Here is a 20,186-nt window from a genome sequence, read left to right as displayed (position 1 = left end):
GAAGCAGAAATTACACTCACATACAATAACAGTGGGTGCGTGGGTTTTCACTTTTAACTTTTAACTAACAATAGAAAAAAATGTACATACTATAACTTATGTAACTGGGGTCGGGTCGGGTCGGGCCCCTTCAAACCCGGCACGACCCGAGATTCATGCGGGCTTTTGAATGCTCAACCCGGCTCGACCCGAAACCCATGAAACCTGAACCCAACCTAGGCTATTTTCGGGTCGAGTCGATGCGGGTCGGGTAAAACCCGGCTCGAGTTGCAGCCCTACTTTTTAATCCAAAACACAGATTTGGGAATAAGGGACAATTTAGTCATACTATAATAGACGTTTGGAATCTGTCAGCTATTAAAGTGGAAAGAGCCTTATGAGGAAAACGACACCAAAAAGCCTTTAACGTGTTTATTGATTTGGGAATAAGGGCATTTTAGTCATGTTATAACTCCAAATGGATGTAAGTTTGGGGTGCGCGTTTTCCGAGACGCTAATCCATCGCTATCTCCGTCCAAACCGAGTTGAGATAAGAAGAAAAAAACAAAACTCAATTAATATACTCTTTTCACGTGAAATGCACGTGGCGACAATTCAAATTTCCGGAATTTAAAAAAAAACAGAAAAATTTAGTTTCCCTTACTGCATATAATATATTAATACCGGTACTAATTCTCTCTAGGCATGGATGTTAGATATGATGCATGGAGCCAAGTAGCAGGATTATCTAATATTGGATTGACTTTAGTCTTTTTCGCCTCCTAGAGAGACAACGGATTCTAGCTAATATTGGATTGACTTTAGTCTTCTTCGCCTCCTAGAGAGACGACGGATTGTAGTGTTAATTCCAATATCAAATAACAGTGATATCGACCATCTAGGACTTGTGTGTTTTCTTTTCTTTTATCCCCTGGGAGACATGCATGCTTAGGTAGACGTCTTTTCAGGGATAATTGTTCTCATATCATATAATTTTCTCCCAAAATTCTTTGAAGTTAATAAAAAATGACATGAAAACCCAAGTGCTTGCATTCGGGCGGATGTGGTGCTCTTCGAACCTTCCTCATTCGTCATCAGGCACTGATTTTTGTATCTTTGGTTATCCGTTGCAACAAAGTATAGTATTGGTTCCAGAGCCGACTTCCTTGAATGTCGACTCTTCTTTGTTTTAAGTACGTCTTGGTTCCGGACTAGTCCTCGAATCAAGAGGTATCTCACATTTTCTATTGCCACTCATGCTGTGGGGGCACTCTTTCAAGAGTTCCTTGGTAGAGCTCTCCTTCATATGTAGAGATCTCAGAGGCTGCTGGGGCTCGTCCCCCGGCGCTCTCGGGATCGGGGTACTAATAAGCAACCCCATGCAATGCACGGACAACAAAGAAAATCAATAAACTAAAAATAAATAAACAAACGAAGATAATGAGATAGAAAATTAATGTTTAATAAAGCAAATGAATAAAAATCTGATTTCTTCACCACTTTAAAAGGAAAAAAACAATAGTTTATAATGAAACAAAAGCGTAATAGATCGATATATCTATTTGTGATGAGGGAGATGAATAAGGAACCAGTATGTTGAGGATTACGTATTCTAAATGTATGTGCGCTTCTAGAAAAAACTTGGCATGGTGTAGGTTGGATGAACACAACAAAGTGAATATAAATTTAACAAAATATTATCATTGATACTATTATACAGTTGCTTACCTAAAGAGCAACTTAGCATAATAGTGATGTCTCCTGTCTCTTTACGAAATACTCCTTACAGCAATGGGTTGACCCACTTCTACGCATAAATGACAAACCAATGCATATACTATAATCATTTGGCATAATAAAAAAGAGAATGCTAACACACAGCATGGTGTTGAGATATAGAGAGCGGATGACTAAAAATTAAAAATTAAACAGATAACCCAACGAAGGAAGTTGGATCATAGCTTAAAATCAACTCTTTCAATTTTTATCTCAATGGCATAAATGTTTCTCCTCCTCTACAGAAGATCCTTGCCAACACTCGTCAGTGTAAATCAATGCTCTATTCAGCCTTTCATGGGAACTATAAAAAAAAAGAAAAAAGAGAGAGTAAAATTGAGTAAAACATAGAATCCAAACATGAGAAACTCAAACTAAAAAAGGTTATGACAATACAGGAAAAAAATCACAAAATGATAACTAAATAGAAACCCACTATGATAAAAAGTACAAACAATATAAAAGTAGAAAGAATATTTTATAGAAACAGTATAAGACATTGAATGCCGCATATATTATCTTTTCATATGTTATTTTGATACAAAAAGTAGAGAATCCTTTCAAAGAGCTCTCCCTCTTGCCTTTGTTCTGCTAGTGGTTATGATCTGGGTTTGATTTTGTTAGTCTACCAGTGTTACATGTGAGGCATAGAATATGTTTGCCTCAGGTCAGATATGATTTATGGAAGCTTAATTTATTATTTGCAAGGAAAGTCCTTTGTTTTAATTTGTTACTCAGTGCAAGGGGTTCCATTAAGTGTTGGATATCCGAGGAGTTTCTAACATCATTCCTATATAAAGTTAAAATATAAACAAATCATGAAAAAAAATAAAAAGCAATACGATATGATAGTTCATTGTCCGTACGACATAAAATCTCCTCTTAAGCGTTCATTTTCCTAAACCTGTTTGATAAGAAGCATTCCTCAAAGAAAAAGAAAGTGCAAAAAAAGTACAGAAGAAATGATGAACAGACGTAGAAGATTGATACGTAACCAACCATAAAGCATAAACATTGAGCTGTACTAAAATTAGAAAAAAAAAATCGAAATTTGTAGCAACAACCCTATAAAAAGCAAAACCATTAATTACTTCTAAAATTATGAAAAAATACTCAAATTTGTAACAGCTGAATCAAAAGAACCATATCATTTTCCTCTAAATTGTGGAAATAAAAATTTTCACTGCTAATTGAATTTGACATTACACACGCAGACACTCTCATGGATGAGAAATTTCTTACACGCGGAAAAAAGATATATTGAATTAACCCTATTCACATTTTACTCGAGGTACCTTCAATTTATGATAATATCCCTCTTAATTAACCAAAACCATATCATTTTCCTCTAAATTGTGGAAATAATTTTTTTTACTGCTAATCGAATTCGACAATACAAACGCGGCCAATCTCACGGATAAGAATTTTCTTACACATGGAAAAAGATAAATTAAACTAACCCTATTCAATTTTTTTTTAAGAGGGACGTTCAATTTATGATAATATCCCTCTTGGTTAACCAATACCATATCATTTTCCTCTAAATTGTGGAAATAAATTTTTTTCAAAGAGGGCCTTATTTTCAAAGAAAAGATAACAAAAGAGGAGGACAGAAATGCTATCAATTGGGTGGAAAGATAAACAAAACAGGGTGGAAATATCGTTCCTACAAACAGAACCATTCTATACTTATGTTTTAACTCTGTTCTACTGAAGTATAGAGATGGGATTTGTTCATAACAAATGGGCTAGGTAAAGGTCCTTGTAGCCTTCAACTTTGGTCGATGGGTGAATTAAGAGTTAAGGCTTGGTCAAGAAACCTTCTCACTGTCTCATTATATTTGAAAAACAGATTTTACCGGCAGAGACAAGGAGAACGTTTTGAAACAAGCTTTTGAAGGAGGATGCCCCAATTTTGCCATGCCACCCTTCGACCCGCAATCCAGGATCACACGATCCCAATGTTAAGGCATGGAGAGAGCCTCAGCCAAAGCATATCACTAAATGGGCGGATATGCCTACACCTGTTGTTTTCTCTTTGGATGGCATGTTCATGATAAAACATCGCTTGTGTGGTTTTCTCTTTGGATGGCATGTTCACGAGAAAACATCGCTTCATTTTTTGTTACCCTATGGAATTGTTGCTATGCATAGCAGAGAGGACGTGAGGACTTTTTGCTGTAAATAGGTATGTCTTTTCTAAACAGTTGCGCACATGATTTTCTGTCTCTGTTTATTGGCCCTTTTTCGAAATTTACACAATGAAGAAGATTTCAATGTGTGGCATTCTCAACTTTCAGAAAATTGATACCACACACACACACACACCCACCCACCCACCCACACACGCACGCACCTCTGAAAACTACTTCACCATATGCATCCTTACATTTACTAAAGGCACACTCAAACCTCTGAAAACTGCTTCACCGTAAAAAGAAGACTTTTAGACATGTCAAAATACATCATCTTTGAAAGAATTTTGCTCCAATTTATGTGCATGTTCTCCAGCGACAATGGACTCAAAACACTCCTTATCCTCCATCCTTGAAGAGGCAGACTGAGGTATCCCAAACACGTCCCATAAACGAAGAATCTCATCTGCCCCAGCCGATACCACAGTCGATCTGTCTGGACTCTGCACAAACCAATACTAAACTAAGAAAGTCATCATTGGCGTGTTAGACATTAAAGTGTCTTTCTTTTTTCCATTATTCTATAAATATGATATGATCATTTTCATTTGTGTTCTGTTTCTAATCCTGGGAAAGGTGGAGAATTCTAGATGCATAGCCTGGTAGCTATCCAATTTTCGACATAAACAGAGCTGGTTTTTTCTGAACCCATGAGTGCTCAAAATCTCCTGATGCCTGTTCCACTCAAATGCACAAACCTGTAGGCACACCACACGCAGGAATGAGTTAATCATGAACAAGAACCAAAGATTGTGTTATGTGCGCATGAAGTGTGAGAATATGACAAAATACATATACAAAACATATTTATATCTTGCTTGTATCATTATGTACTGCAGGATACCAACTTATATAGATAACTAAGAGTAAGGGAACTAACGCCAAATTAGATTATTGGAAAAAAAAAAAAAAAATATATATATATATATATATATATATATATATATATACAAAACACATTGCTATTTATTACCTGTGCATTGATATCTAAACTGCTGAGACATCTCCGTATCTGACAATCTCATATCTTAATACATCGATAGTTTGTGCCGCGGCCGGAAACCAGTATTTTAGATTGATATGGACACCAAGCAAAGACCTTGATTGTTGCATTATAGTCACTAAACCGGTGCAAATATTTGCATGACACCATGCTCGAGTTTCCCATATGTGAAGGACTGAAGGAGGTTGTCGTTCCCACCACTCGCCAATAGAGTTCCATTCCCCGATCATCTCAGACCACAAACTTCTTCAAAAGGCCCTCTGAAACGGGATACAAAATGGCTACTCTCTTGCACTAGTACAAAAAATAGAGAAACTGCAGTTAATTAATTGTATAATATGCGTGTATTCGAGTGTGTACCTGTACATGTGTGCACTTTCTCTAAAACTCCCAACACCAATTTAAATAACCCCAATCTTTGAAACTCCTATCTGTACCAAACAAGTAAAGAGCAAATCTAAAAACTATAAGGTCACATCTGGATACCGGCAAGATTTAAATTTGGATTTCTCACATTTGCAGTTGAGATTTGAAACTAGATCAGATCCTTAGATTTCCAAATCAGCCACAACAGTGAAAAAAAAAATCTGATTTTCAAATCCTTTCTGTAGGACAATATCTGGAAATCAATATTTGTGGCAATTACCTTCACCCTCGCTACTCCTTGACCTTGCTGCTGCAGCAGCCAAATGTCTCTCCCTCCCTCCCTCTTGTACAAAATCAGCATGAGGGATTTGCTAGCGTCCATCACAGAAGGCATTTCGTGGATGGGCTGTTGCATGTCAGACCAGTCACGTCAGCTTACTTTTCAGTAGATTTTAGGTTCATTCATGATGTGGCTGTTCTGACATGCCACAGCCCATCTGCAAAATGCCTTCTGCGGTGATGGACGCTAGCAAATCCCAAATGGCCAAACTTATAAATATCTAAACTAATTTACGCTACCCCAAGCGGGACTCATTTAGATATTTGTACCTTGTACTGTGTTGTACAGGTTGTGAAGCCACAACAGTCAATCTCCAACAACTGGATGTGACTAATGGCCGCCGAGGTCCAACTAGAGAATATGTCCGACAGAGGAAAGTCAGTCAGGCGAAAAGTTGTTTGTCGTCAGCCGGAAAATCGATCCAAAATCTGTGTTAGATTTTCTTTAAATAAAGTTTTATTCCTTTGTTTCCATTCAATTTCTAAGAAAATCAGAGTAAGACGCTGATTCTGGTTTCTGATTCCCACAATTCAAACACAGCTAGAGTTCTTGGATCCCCCTGCCCTGTTTGGATTGTAGGAATTTTCAGAATTTGTTTGGAAAAGAAAAAAAATCCAAAATTTGTTACAAATGAAAAGGGTAAATTTGTTCAGAAAATGTCTGGAAAAGAAAAAAAAATCCAAAATTTGTTACAAATGAAAAAGGTAAATTTGTTCAGAGGGACCTTCAATTTATAATGATATCCTCTAAATAAGCGATAACTCTATCAATTCCCTCTAAATCATTAAGTTGAAAAAAAATTCCTAGACAAGAATTGTTTTTCCTGATATCCAAAGATGGCCTATGTGAAAAGAAAATTCCATTGCTAGAGTTACTCGCCAATCAAGGCGTTTTCATCTACGACTAGCACATGAAAAAGTGGCAGTAGCACTGCGAAGATTACAGAAATCGTGTGACACTAGCACCGGGTATTTTCCCTTTTGATTTTTTATTAAAAGACATGCGTCCATTGGCTTTCCAAACCGAGAAGGGCTCAAGGGTTAGTTTGGTAATTTTGAAAATGAATTCTTTGTCAAAAAGAAACTACAAGAAGGCGGGAAAAGAAACGACCGTTGAACGTTTCTTCCTTTGCCTCTAAACCCATATGCTGAAAGGTAATCAGATTTCAGAGCTCTTCAAGCCCTAATAGATCCGTTGTTACTGTAAATAAGGTCCTAAAGAAGAAAAAGGAAAGAAAAAAAAGAAGAGCAAAACAACATTCATTTCTTTCATCTTCTTTGGGCCGCTTTGTGATCGGTGCCTGCCGATCAAATTGAGAAGAAATTCTGATGTCGAGTTGGTATTCCCCGTCCCGTTTGTCCAACAATTCGACCCAATTTGTCGAACAGGTAATATATCGATCTTTCCCGATTCTAATTTTCTAACAGTTGCTTTTCTGGGTAATTTGCAAAAGGTTTTGATCACCCTTTTTGAATTTCTTTGTGTTTGTAAGGGGGATAGATTTTTTTTTTCTGGGGTAGTTTGCAAAAGATTTTAATCACCCTTTTTTTGGGTTTCTTTGGATTTTTAAGGGGGATAGATTCATCCCAACGAGGAGTTTGATGAATGTGGATATCGCTAGATGCTCGTTGAGAAGAAATACTCAGGGAAACAGCAATGCAGTAACGAATTCGGGTGCTATTTTGACAGCAAAGGTAGTTTGATCTTTCACAATTTCGAATTTTAAGATGGGGTTGATGTTGTTTGTTTTTTTTTTTTTTTTGATGAATGTCTATTTTTTTGGGGGGTTTGGCAGGAAGAGTATAAGAGAATTGTGGAGGAGAATCTGACCTTGGATTCTGAAGGAAAGCCTTTGAAGATACTTGTTTTCAAAGGGAGCCCTAGATCTCAGGGAAGGCGGCTGCGTCTTTTGGATGAGATGATGCAGCAGGAGAAAGATACATCCAACGCTGTCAAGCCTTTGAGACGCTTGCCCAAGGTTAATCCATTTTGCCATTTTTTTGTTCAAGTATAATCACATGATTTGATTTTATTTTATTTATATTTATATTTTTATTATATTTATTTTTTTATTTTTTTATTTTTTTCGGGTGAACAACAGTTACTCCAAAAGCTTAAGCTGTCAAGAGTTGGTGTCATTTAATCATTTATACTTCAACACACCCCTCACGTGGGACCCCTCTTTTTTTGGGCTAGCCATACATGTGGATTTTTAATAACAAGGAGGGAGTAGTTGGGTTTTGAGTTTTGAACCCTGGACCTGCCATGAGGCAATAGCTCAGTCACCATGTGAAACAAGCAAATTAATTGGCTGTTTCGCATTTTTTCTTTTTTGGGGATAATTTGGTTAGACATTAGAACTTATAGTGGAAAGCAGAGAATTTTTGTGAATTATATGGGTATTAAAATGGGAGTACTGTTAATCTAAGATTTCTCAAGTGTTCTTTTGATTGTTCAGTCACCATTGCGGGTTTTGGACGCCCCAAATCTCGTGGATGACTATTATCTGAATCTCATGGATTGGGGGAAGAACAACATCCTTGCCATTGCTTTGGGTTACACCTTATATTTGTGGAATGCTGGAAGTGGAGAGACTCATAAATTTATGGAAACAGACGGCGATGAGAATTATCTGACGAGCGTTGCTTGGTCGGGTGTTGGAAAAACACTGGTCATAGGGTCAGCAGACTCCAGACTTCAGCTTTGGGATGCCACAACGTCGCATCTGGTTAGTGACCCACCTCCCTCTTAAATTGCTTTCAGTTTCCTAAAACATAAATCATAGCACAGAAAACCCAAATGTGCCTGTTTTTTATCCCCATTTCTTACAACTCAACGATCTAACAGTAGTATTAATGAAAAGTCCGACTATTACATCTCCATGTTATAACTTGATATCGAGAAGGCGATGAGGAACCAAACCAGGCAGCTCTGGCTTAATGGCAATTCAATGTCATGTTTTTATGTGGAAGATTTTGGTGGCTTTGTGCACTAATTATTCAAATATCAGGAATTTATATTTTGTTTACTGTTAATGGATTCCAATTAGATGAAATATGTGATATGGACAAGTGGGGTTTTATTCTCTTTTAACTGTAATTAGAAAAGTTATAATCAGTTGAATAAGAAGTTCCACACTTCTTGTTTTTGGAGTGTCATTTTTTTATCAGGCTTCAATCCAACAGTAATTGAACCTCTTTTCCCAGGTAAGAAACTTAGAAGGGCATCACAGCAGAGTCGGAAGTCTGTCATGGAACGATCACCTTTTAGCGTCAGCAAGCCGAGATGCATCCATTGTTAACCATGATGGTACTTAAAAGCTTTCATAGTATTATTCAAGTTATTTAATGTTCAAAAAACATTTACACACATATATGTATATATGTAATACACATTCATACACACAAATACACGCATATTATACAGTTATGTAATTGCCTTTTCTCTATTTTTTGTACTAGTGCGAGCGGATAGCCACTTGGTTTCCCGTTTACGAGGGCATTTTGAAGAAGTGTGCGGTCTGAGATGGTCGGGGAATGGCAATCTATTGGCTAGTGGTGGGAATGACAACCTCCTTCACATATGGGAAACTTGGAGCATGGTATCATGCAAATATTTGCACCGATTTAATGACCATAATGCAGCAATCAAGGCCCTTGCTTGGTGCCCATATCAATCTAAAATACTGGCTTCCGGTGGCGGCACAAACGATTGATGCATTAAGATATGGGATTGTCAGATAGGGAGATGTCTCAACAGTTTAGACTTTAGATACAAATGCACAGGTAAAATATAACATAGTGTGCTGGGTTCGACATGCATTTCAGAATATCTGTAATGAAATGCAAGGTTTTGTATATTTTTTTCAATAATCTAATTTGGCTGTAATTCCCCCACTTTTAGTTATCTATATAAGTAGGTATCTTGCAGTACATAATGATACAAGCAAGATATAAGTACATTTTGTATCTTTATTTTGTCATAATCTCACACTTCATGCACACATAACACAATCTTTTTGAGGTTCTTGGTCATGATTTACTCGTTACTGTGTGTGATGTGCCTACAGGTTTGTGCATTGGAGTGGAACAGGCGGACCCCGACCAGATATATTAAGAAAGATCAATAAAGATACTACAAGAAAACAGAAAAGCAAGCCCCTCGCACATCAGAAGAAGGGCAAACAAACTATCAAAAGGGAGCCAAAGGCCACCCAACAAAACGGCAAAGACAAACAAAGGAGAACAACCTAACCGCTTCAGCAAAATGAAAACAACAGCCACAACACTGCCAAAATTCGAACAGCTACCACAAAAACAAACAGCACCAGAGCTAACAGCAGACCCAAAAACACCAGCACCAAAAGCAGACCCCAATTCATGATCAGCCTCCCGGAATGAGCCCACGAAATGGCGACCTTATTCCAGTAGAGGGGATCGGGGAGATGGATGGCAACACACAGGAAGAAGGAGGCTTAAGGAGGGAAGCAGCTGACTTTCCCTTTTTATTCTTCTTGCTCTGAACTAAATTCCAAGGACCTTCAGACGATGGGGACGATAAAGAGAGAGAAAGGTCCGGAGGCTTGGTCTGCTTTGTAGATGTCTCGGGGATATCAGAGCCAATGACTGAGAATTTATTTCTAGATAAGGCACTATTGGTAGAAGGGGTTTCAGGATGATCCAAGCTGATCCTATTATGAGCAATTGGAGAATCAGAACTTAGCTGAACAGCTTTATCACTATCCTTAGTGATTGGCCTCCATTCCTTTCTGGATTGAACAGGAAACGAGATGGGCTGAGAGAGAAGGGGAGGAGGCATTTGGTTCTTAGGGCATCCTTCAGAAGAATGACTAAAATCAAGACACGTTTTGCAAGGTTTGGGCTTCCATTCATATTCTACAACCTGAGTTTCATCTCCAGTAGGGGTTTGGATGTGGACAACATCAGGAAGGGGGCTTTCGGCAGTTATTTCGACACAAACTCTAGCAAATTGTAATCTTGAGGCCTCAGCAGTGTGAGAATCCATGTATAAAGGTTTGCCAATGATGCTAGATAGCTTTCCAATACCTGTAGGAGTCCAGAATTTCAGGTGCAATGCAGGGAATTTAATCCAAATTGGGATAGTTGAAAGTTTCAGCTTCTCCAAAGAACAGCCTGGAAACCATTTCTGCAGGATGAGAGCACGACCCCCAAAGGTGATTTTGAGCGCTCATGGGTTCAGAAAAAACCAGCTCTGCCTATGGAGATACCCTTCTATGTCAAAAATTGGAGAGCTACCCGGCCATGCATCTAGAATTCTCCACCTTTCCCAGGTTTAGAACTAGAAACAATGACCCGCCCTCAGGGTTGGAAAATCCAGCCCTGACCCTGTTCGGGCTCAGGGTGGGTAAGGGCTGACAGAGCCAAACTTGCACCCCTAGCGGCAACACAGTGGTCTTTTGGTCTTTTTATGAGATTTTTTTTTTGTCTTTTCACGTACAAGGACATTTTGGTCCTTTTAAAAATGAGCCAAGCCCAAATGCAAAGGAAATCCGAATTTTGTTAACCTATAGTGATCATTAATAAGTACAAACTTCTCAAGAGATTGTTACTGCCCTCGAAGAGATCCCTGAAAATTTTCAAGGAATTTGGGTAAAGAATTTCAGATAAGACAAGCTGAGTTTGGGCTATTATCAAAAATTATGGTGCAAATACCATTTTCCTTTTAAAAGGTATAAGTGGAGTGATTTATCCTAAAATAAGTTGCCCAAGAGAGAAAAAGAGCATCTGATTTTTTATGCTTGCCTACCCCTCTCCTTGCCTACCCCTCTCCTTGCCTAGACCACTGTCTTGTATATGAAATAAATTAAAATATCTTGGATAAGGGTTGTCTCGAGGGAAAGGGGGAGTAAAAAAATTTCATCATTTCTCTTTATAAGAGGAATAAGGGCTTGTGAGAGAGGGAGAGTGGATTTTTAGGGTTTCTGAGAGAAGAAAGCTGGATTTTTAGGGTTTCAAACGTAGGAGAAAGGGGAGTGCTGAGAGAAGAAAGCTGTTGAGAGAGAGATTACCTTTCCATTTTCTTGTAGGTTTTGCTTCTTTTTAGATCAGAGAGTGAAAGAGAAGGGATCAAACGATTAGAGAGAGTAATAGAGAGAAATTTGTGAGAAGATCAAAAGAGAAAGAGAGATCTCTGCAATTCATTTTCTCCGGCGAGTTTGTTGTCATCCGATCATCAATTTTCTTCTTGTTAAGCCATAGATCTAAGCCCTAAACTCAGCCATTTCTACTTGGATCTAATTGATCTCTCCATTACCTTGGTTTATCATCATAAAAAGCCATATAAATTTTAGATCTGACGTAGTTTCATCCCTGTTACTTCAGAATTTTAGATCCGATTCTCCCTTTTATAGATTCAACTTATCTCCTGAAATTTGGTCATCGCTATTCTAGCTTCGGCTGGTTTAAATCAAGATCTGACTCCATCTCTTTGGATCCAGATAATCGTCATTGTCAGGCAATTTTCATTGTTGTTGATTTCTTATGTAGAATGTTGAATGTGTTGGTTATATTTGCTTGAGCTCTGAATTTCTTTTCTTAGATGGGTCGAAAGCTTCTTTATGGGTTTTTACAAATATTACTTCGTTTCCCATGGATTGATTTGCTTGATCTCTGTTATCATTGTAATGAGCTGGTGTTTGATTTTGCAAACCTTGTTTTGGTCTCAATGATTTCTGAGAAGTGGTAGCAATCAGAAGTTTGAATCCATGAACCCTCTTACTTTTATTTCATGCATGATATTGATTTCCTTAATGATGTAGTGAGAATCAATGGCTAGATTTTCTAATTTGGCTTTTATTTCAATAATCTTTCTATTAACTTTCTGTGAGGTAAGACGGTAATTAATGGTTCAACTTCATGACCTGATTTTGATCTCAACAATTTCTTTGCTAATTTCCTCTGAGGTGAATCAGTGTTTTGAATTCCGAGTTCTGTTTCAATCTCACTTAGACTTTTATTAATTTCTTGTGAGCGGTGCCAGTAATCAGAATCTCGATCTCATTTTGATCTCATTGACCATACTGACTTCTTCTCGGATGTTATAGTAATCAGTGATTTGATTTTATAATTTGGTTTTGATGTCAACAATTTTCTACTAATTTCCTTTGGAATGTGGTAGTAGACTAAAGTCTGACCTTAAAACCTGATTGTCAATTTCTTTTGATTGCAACTACGATTTTATTTGGAGTGGCACTGACCTCATCAAAACACTTGAGTGAATGTTTGATAGGAAGATAAGTATGGTATGATTACCACTGGATGCTTGGGAGCATGAAAATGAGTCATAATGGTGTTAATGTTTAGGGTTTAAGGATGTTGAAATAATGCTATGTAACTGCATCAGGGAGGCTCACCCTCGTCATTTCAATTAGCTCTTTTGCTTTAAAATTTCTTATGGTGAATCCTTATGACAATGCTAACAATCATACAAGTGAGATGGGTAATGATCAAATGGATATTCATTATGACCGCATTATCAAGTTACAATGCTTGCGTTGAGCCAACTCACTTTAGCTATTTCTCTCAAGCCTTATTTTCAAGCAAAATTTTCTTTGATTCATGATCTGGTTGTTGTCTTAAATATACTGGAGAATTGTTCTTATTGGGAGGGTGTGATTGTTAAGAGTCTTAAAACAGAGGTTTGTGTGAAGTGCTCTCTTTTCATTCTCAAATTGCTTCTCTCTTTTCATTTTTTTTACTAGTAAATGTTCAGCTGAAACACCCTATTATAAAAGGGTGAGTGCAAACGTGACATGTAGTTGAGCTCCATTGGTGGCAACACAGTGGTATTTTGGTCTTTTTATGAGATTTTTTTTATTTTTTATCTTTTCACGTACAAGGACATTTTGGTCCTTTTAAAAATGAGTCCAAAAAAATCTGTCTTGGGTACTTTGGTCACAAATTGATGGCATGAGCTGATTTGCAAAGTTTACTCAATGACTTTATCTGCAAATTGTCAAATTTGAAGACTCTTTTTGCAAATAAAGTGAAATTGAAGACTTCATCTGCAAAAACCCCTAAAAAAATAATCAAAGAAAGTTTTTGTTTTTGATTTTTCATCGATCTAAAGCATACCTATTCATCACTTTTGTTTTTTATTTTTCATCGATCTATGTTTTTTCAACTCAACTCAACTCAACTCAACAAAGCCTTTGTCCCGAACTAGTTGGGGTCGGCGATCTATGATTTTTCAGATCTAGCCTTAAATGTTTTCTGATAAGATGGCTTGTCTTCTATATTTTTGATCTAGCTTGTTGAGATTAGAGGCTAAGGCCATTTCTTCCTGAAATACTCGTTTTTTCCCTTTATTTTTACTTCGTTTTATCATGTTCTAAAGAATATCTATTCCTCCTCCTGTCTTTGTTTTTTTATTGATATATGATTGTTCAGATGTAGCTTTCTTAGGCATTTTTTATCTAGCTTGGTGAGGTTAGAGGCTAATGCTTCTTGAAATAATCGTTTTTTTCCTTTAATTTTAGTTCCTTTTTTTATTTTCTAAAGAATATAACCTCTGTTTTAGTTTTTTAAATTGATCCATGTTTTGGTAGTCCAGTTTGTTTTCTTTGATTTTTGATCCAGTTTGGTGATATTAGGGGGCTAAGGCTATTGCTTATTGTTCATACAGTAATGATGGACCTATCCATGTCATTTCTTTCAATGCTGACTTCCGCTCATATACAAGACGACGGCCTACGATTCATCTTTTGTTGTTGCCATTGCCTGAATTGCTGACCACCTCCTCTTAGAGACAAGGGTCGAATAGATTGGTAAGCTTTTGCCATCATCCTTTTTCTTCATAATGGTAGGAACTCCTTTCTTTATCTTTTGATTATATACTTATATGTTGATCTTTTAATACCCACCCATTTGTGTTTTGCAGTTATACACACACACATGGAACAGGTGATATAGGAAAAAAAATAAGCAGGTATATATGTACTTCCCTTTATCTTTTATGTTTGGATGGAGAATATGGATTTCTTCATTATAATCTAGAATCTCTAAGGCTCTAATAAACAATATTACAAATCAATCAGATTCTTTTGTTCATTAATGTCAAATATGTTACGCTTGTATCAATCAGATTCTTTCTAAGTAATTTCTAGTCTTGTTAATTATTACTACATGCATTTTTCTAAGTAATTTCTAGTCTTGTTAACAATTATGGCCAATCTTATGAATAGTTCTGTCAATTTTTGGGAATTATGGTGCTTTTATTAAAAATCATATGCAGCTATTTCTTATTCGACACGGTATTAATTATGAATGTCATTACGGGTCTCGGCAATGTATAAAAAGAAGATGTTTCTGTTCTTCTCAATGTGCCCCCTTTTTAGAGTAAATTACTTTGCCTTCCTCCCTTGCTATGGGTTTGTAGATCTATGTTTTCATCATGTTTTCATCTATGATTTAGCCGACACTTTGAATTTATTACTGACTCATGGTGTTTCGTGTCCAACACACCCGTGTCCACACGTGTCGACACTCCTTCAGACACTCAGACTTAATGTAGGCGTGTCGACACATTTTTGTACCGTTTCAAGTGATGACTCACGGTTTTTTCAGAAAAGGCTACTGAGTGATGGAAAAAGGTGGAGGTTGCATTTTCCTACTCATGGCCGTATGTGCTGACGTAAAGATGAATTAAACAAATACATCGTCTAGCTATTATCTCTCTTGCTAGCGTCCATCGAGGATGGTCTGGAGCCTATGTGGCTTGTCTGACATGCAGACCATCCGCGATGGACACTAGCAAATCCCTGTTTTGAATTTTTCAAGAGAAGTTTGGAAAGGAAAAATATTTCTAAAATTTTCTATTTTTTACACATTAACTTAAACGTTTACAGGTACAGCGTGTCAATGGAGGAAAATAACCCTAAAAACCCTCTCCTCAACCCTGAAAACCTTTCATTGTTGGAAATGAGCCCTAACCCCAGCTCTTTCGAAAACCCTTCATCGTTGGAAATGAGCCCTAACCCCAGCTCTGCAGCTCCCAACCCAACCATCCCATCAAATCCCAACACCAACATCACATCAAACCCTAATCCCAACACCATCGCTATCAACCCCAACCCTACTAGAAAACCCCAACGCTAATCCCATCCCCAACCAAAACCGTTGTGAAAAAATATCCCCCATTGCAAGGGCCTTTGTTACAGCAGTTGGCGATGCTCTGACGATGGAAGGAGAAGGTTTCGGATGACACAGTTTTTCTTTTTCTTTCTTTTTTAAGTTTAGTTTTTCAAGTTCATGGTAGATGAAATGGTGGATGAGATGTAGTGGTCTTGCTTTTGTTATGTTATTTCCAAAATGATCTGGTGATGCACAATCAGGCCAGGCCGGCTGAGACCTATTACGACATCGCGCTCTCTCTTTTCTTGTTTCTTTCCAATCGATTCCGTTTATTATTCTGTTATGATTTTAACTTGGGAATGTGAACACGAAAGGCTGAGAAGAAAAGTTTGTTCCACCTCGAGAAACTGTGGGTTATGAGACGAGTGTGGATTTTTTCTTTTAAGAGTTTTTATTTTTATATTTGGATTTTTTTATATTTTTTGTTCTTTTAATTTCAGTGAAGATGTTGAGTGTGGACTTTATGCTCTGACGGTGGAAGAGAAGGTTTCGGATGACACAGTTTTTCTTTTTCTTTCTTTTTTTAAGTTTAGTTTTTCAAGTTCATTGTAGATGAAATGGTGGATGAGATGTAGTGGTCTTGATTTTGTTATGTTATTTCCAAAATGATGATGATTGAGATACTGTGTGTTTTTTTTTTCTTTGTTTATGTTATTTCCACACAACTCTGGTGATGCACTTGAGTAAAGATGTGCACGCAATGGCAGAATCACCACTACCACTGGCTACTAGACATGCGAATGGTGCTGAAGTTGAGATGGAAACTGCCAGTCATGGCAATTGTTCTAATTTATTTCCTGGTATATCAATTGGCCTTGCAGGTAGCTCCACGGGTGGAGGGATTATACTTGTTGAGGCCATAGAATTAGCTCCACGGGTGGAGGGATTATACTTGTTGAGGCCATAGAATTAGCTCCACGGGTGGAGGGATTATACTTGTTGAGGCCATAGAATTTGCGGGAAAGGGTGATTTGCTTCGTACGGGGCAACTTGGGGGTGTTGTCTTCGAATCGGCAGATGTTGCATTGTCATGGGTAATCTTTGTTCTCTCTTGAATAATTGTTTAGTTGTCTTGAGTTATAGATGATGCCTATATGGGTTTAGATGACAGACGTGTATCTGATGCATCATTCCCCTCCATGACAAACATACTATATATTTATATTTTCAGTCATGAGGGTGTTTCATATGCTTTTGCGATCTCACAAATGCAGGTTTCTGATGTATCTTATATATTATATAACCTGTATCTCGTTAGAAACTGGGAACCCTACTTGCTAATTCATGACCAGAAGATATATTTCAGTTTAAAAAGAATAGGCTAAACATCTGGAAAATTTCAGGCTCGCCGTTTGAGACTTTAGCTGGTATTTTTAGTTATGCACTTAAAGTTATTGATTTATATATGTCATGGTTATCTCACTGTAAACACTTTGAAAAGAATTGGCTAAACATCTGGAAAATTTCAGGCTCACCATTTGAGACTCTAGCTGGTATTTTTAGTTATGCACTTGAAGTTATTGATTTATATATGTCATGGTTATCTCACTGTAAACATTCTATAATTTTTCAGGTAAGAAAAAATGCTGCACTTCTCAACTTGTCAGCTGCTAAGGAAATCAATTTGCTGGAGGGTAGAGATATTCACATACATTTTCATCCTAGTTGTGTACTTAAGGATGGACCATCAGCAGCAGTGACTGTAGCAATATCATTAGTTTCACTGTTGAGTAATAGAAAAGTTCGAGGTAACACAGCAATGACTGGAGAAATGTCACTGAATGGACTAGTATTACCTGTTGGCGGTGTCAAAGACAAGGTTTGTCTACGGTCATTTATGTTTCTATAGGTTATTATTTTTTAAAGCAAATATAGATCCTTTTCTCCCTCACTCTTTCCTTCCATATAAAAACACATTTAATATGCACAGGTATACCCTATGCTCAAGCCGACCCCAACTAGTTTGGGACAAAGGCTTAGTTGAGTTGAGTTGAGTTGAGAAGTATATCCTGTGCTCAACATAATCCTATCATCAAGCATCAATCATCCCACAGACTGCTTAGCCATTTTATGTTCTTGTTTTAATGCAAATGAATGCAAATATTGGAAGATGGAATCTCCTAATGTTATGTATTTGAATTTGTAGATATTGGCAGCACATCGTCACGGCATCAAAATAGTAATCCTGCCTAAGTTGAACTTGAAAGACTTAAATGAAGTGCCATATGATATTCTTCACGGCATGGAGGTATGTTATATCTTTTGAATAATTATGTGACATACTGAGTAGAGCTTAGAAATATTCCACCACGGTTGAGTGCACTCTTACTTGCTTAGCCGTTGAGCCTGGGAATATTTTTTTCATGGCCAAAATGACCTTTTATCAATTATTAGGTTGAGAGTAGACTTTATAAGCATGCCACTTCTTTATTAGGATCTCATCGTCTTGATGTATTTGAAAAATAGGTATTGCTTGCTGCGCAAATGGAGGATGTTCTGGAACATGCTTTTGAAGGAGGATTCGCTTAGAGACAATTCTCCGCCATTTGCTTCCATTTGGCAGGGGCTATGCCATGCATATGGGGCGCACATTATTTGGATGATCCACAACATTCATTTGGTAGGCACTCATATAGATAGGTTGTGCTAAAAAAAACCAGCTCCATAGGACCATCCCAACCCTACATTGAAGGAATCAGGTGTGGGCTCACATTGTTGGGGGATTCAAAGCATTCATTTAGAAACACCTCTCTCTCTCTCTCTCTCTCTCTCTCTCTCTCTCTCTCTCTATATATATATATATATATATATATATATATATATATATATATATATATATATATATATATATATAGTTTGTGAGCTAGAGTTCACAAACCATATATCCCATAGTTGGTTGAGTCATCCAACATATTAGTTTTATAGGTTATAGTTAGGGTTAGGGTTATGATTTGTGGAGGTTTATATATATATATATATATATATATATATATATATATATATATATATATATATATATGAGGAATATGTTCGTGCGCTCAAGCTCTAATAAGGAATGGTGCGCTTGAGTGCACCAATCACATGGGTCCCACAATTTCTGTGAGGATCCAAACCATTCATTTGCAAGGGCCTATCATAGATAGGGTGGGTACCAAAAATCAGCTCCATTGAATCGTCCTAACCCCTCCAAAAGTGGAGGCCAAAAATGGGCAGATTTGTGGTCTGTCCATTTTGACCTCCACAAATAGATGGGTTAGGATGATCCTATGGAGCTGATTTTTTGTACACACCCTATCTATGTAAGGCCCTTTCTAGTGAATGCTTTGGATCATCCTAACAATGTGAGCCTCATTGGTTTGAGAGCTCAAGCTCACGAATATGTTCCAACGCTCAAGCTCACAATCCTTTTCCTCTCTCTCTCTCTCTATATATATATATATATAGAGAGAGAGAGAGAGAGCATCATTCTGCTAGCCAAATTACTCAAATTCCACCTTTTTGAGTAATTTGGCTTGGAAGGTATAAGTAGGGGACATGGATGCCATGTCACAAGACATGCAATAATTGCCCATGACACTTGTCCTGTAGTCTCCAGTAGTCTCCAGGGATTTCGATGCTACATTGGCAACCAAGCAAGAGATTTTGCGGCACCCAAATTCAAAGCAAAACCCCTAAACTATCTTTGTGAGGGCATGTTCGTGAGAAAGCATCGCTTCATTTTGTTATACCCCTTTTTTATTTTTTTAGGAAAATCAACAAAAACTATTTTTTTTGTACACATGGCACATTCTCATTGTAGGTCCCCGGCCGGCTGTACTCTCCTTCTCATTTTTAAATGTACTTTTTGCTGTCAATAGTATGTCTTTCCTTAACAGTTGGACACATGAAGAAATCATTATGCCTGTGTCTTGGACCTTGAAATTTTGGTCCTACCTGGTAAACGTATTGCCATCCGTATCATTTAGTGAGGGTGTATGTGAGGGCGAATCGATACACTTCGTTCCATGTCAAGTGTGAAACTGTTTTATCACTAAATAATGTTTGTAACTTGACAATCAGTCCGTCTCGATGCTCCTTCATGATTCACCTATGGAAATCATACTTCCATAAGATGACATACAATAAAATCGATGCCAACTTGAGGGAAACAAAGGGAGAGGTGGGAATAGCTTTGTAGGAGGATGCTTAGAAAGGGCTAGCTGTAGAAGAATTAGGCTAAGAAGATCAAGATAGGCATAGGAAAACAAACTTCAAAATTTTCAAATAGGAGTATCAATCTCAAATTTAGGTACTGCCTGGTTGTTCGGAAGAAATCTGACTGTTGGATCAGATCAAGAATTGGGTGTGTGCTACTA

The 20,186-nt window shown here is 37.5% G+C and overlaps 3 protein-coding genes across 6 annotated transcripts in view; all 3 read left to right on the top strand.

The window, feature by feature from the left end:
* The window catches only part of LOC143878909 (uncharacterized), a 73,214-nt gene extending 66,277 nt beyond the window's left edge, over nucleotides 1-6,937 (top strand). The window contains exon 11 of one of the 2 annotated variants that reach the window (XR_013251098.1): nucleotides 5,948-6,937. The gene's annotated coding sequence lies outside the window, so the exon portion shown is untranslated. Of the gene's footprint in view, nucleotides 1-3,607; nucleotides 3,927-5,947 lie in introns of those variants that run through there. The other variant, XR_013251097.1, reaches the window with a different exon arrangement.
* On the top strand, nucleotides 5,721-8,411 carry LOC143893075 (cell division cycle 20.2, cofactor of APC complex-like). Its single transcript, XM_077398025.1, has 5 exons — nucleotides 5,721-5,748; nucleotides 5,948-6,036; nucleotides 7,231-7,353; nucleotides 7,455-7,637; nucleotides 8,118-8,411. The coding sequence occupies exons 1-5, from the start codon at nucleotides 5,721-5,723 to the stop codon at nucleotides 8,409-8,411; spliced, it is 717 nt and encodes a 238-aa protein (XP_077254140.1).
* A 3,176-nt stretch (nucleotides 8,412-11,587) lies between these two features.
* On the top strand, nucleotides 11,588-19,685 carry LOC143878939 (lon protease homolog 2, peroxisomal-like). 3 transcript variants are annotated; one of them, XR_013251100.1, is made up of 8 exons: nucleotides 11,588-12,154; nucleotides 14,324-14,465; nucleotides 14,579-14,626; nucleotides 16,653-16,865; nucleotides 17,405-17,650; nucleotides 17,978-18,079; nucleotides 18,298-18,451; nucleotides 19,437-19,685. XR_013251100.1 is itself a non-coding variant. In XM_077381159.1 (7 exons), the coding sequence occupies exons 5-7, from the start codon at nucleotides 17,591-17,593 to the stop codon at nucleotides 18,358-18,360; spliced, it is 225 nt and encodes a 74-aa protein (XP_077237274.1). In that variant the 5' UTR covers nucleotides 11,588-12,154; nucleotides 14,324-14,465; nucleotides 14,579-14,626; nucleotides 16,653-16,865; nucleotides 17,405-17,590; the 3' UTR covers nucleotides 18,361-18,589. The 3 variants fall into 3 exon arrangements, 1 of the variants encoding a protein (XP_077237274.1); XR_013251099.1 differs by having other exon boundaries at nucleotides 19,430-19,685; XM_077381159.1 differs by lacking the exon at nucleotides 19,437-19,685 and having other exon boundaries at nucleotides 18,298-18,589.
* The last annotated feature ends 501 nt before the right edge of the window (nucleotides 19,686-20,186 follow it).

Source organism: Tasmannia lanceolata, unplaced genomic scaffold (assembly GCF_043159265.1).
Source record: "Tasmannia lanceolata isolate RefF3 unplaced genomic scaffold, GAP_Taslan_0.1 ptg000002l, whole genome shotgun sequence".
Classification (NCBI taxonomy): Eukaryota; Viridiplantae; Streptophyta; class Magnoliopsida; order Canellales; family Winteraceae; genus Tasmannia; species Tasmannia lanceolata.
The sequence above is the reverse complement of the archived record's forward strand: the minus strand, read 5'-3'. Positions and strand labels throughout refer to the sequence as shown.

What these genes read in the sequence shown, in the direction of transcription:
- LOC143893075 (XM_077398025.1), top strand. Translation starts at nt 5,721, where the DNA reads ATGGGCTGTTGCATGTCAGACCAGTCAC. An exon ending in TTGCATGTCAGACCAGTCAC is followed by an intron (nt 5,749 to 5,947) that starts GTCAGCTTACTT and finishes TGTGTTGTACAG; the next exon opens with GTTGTGAAGCCACAACAGTC. An exon ending in AATATGTCCGACAGAGGAAA is followed by an intron (nt 6,037 to 7,230) that starts GTCAGTCAGGCG and finishes TGGATTTTTAAG; the next exon opens with GGGGATAGATTCATCCCAAC.
- LOC143878939 (XM_077381159.1), top strand. Translation starts at nt 17,591, where the DNA reads ATGACTGGAGAAATGTCACTGAATGGACTAGTATTACCTGTTGGCGGT. An exon ending in TTGGCGGTGTCAAAGACAAG is followed by an intron (nt 17,651 to 17,977) that starts GTTTGTCTACGG and finishes TTGAATTTGTAG; the next exon opens with ATATTGGCAGCACATCGTCA. An exon ending in ATATTCTTCACGGCATGGAG is followed by an intron (nt 18,080 to 18,297) that starts GTATGTTATATC and finishes TTTGAAAAATAG; the next exon opens with GTATTGCTTGCTGCGCAAAT.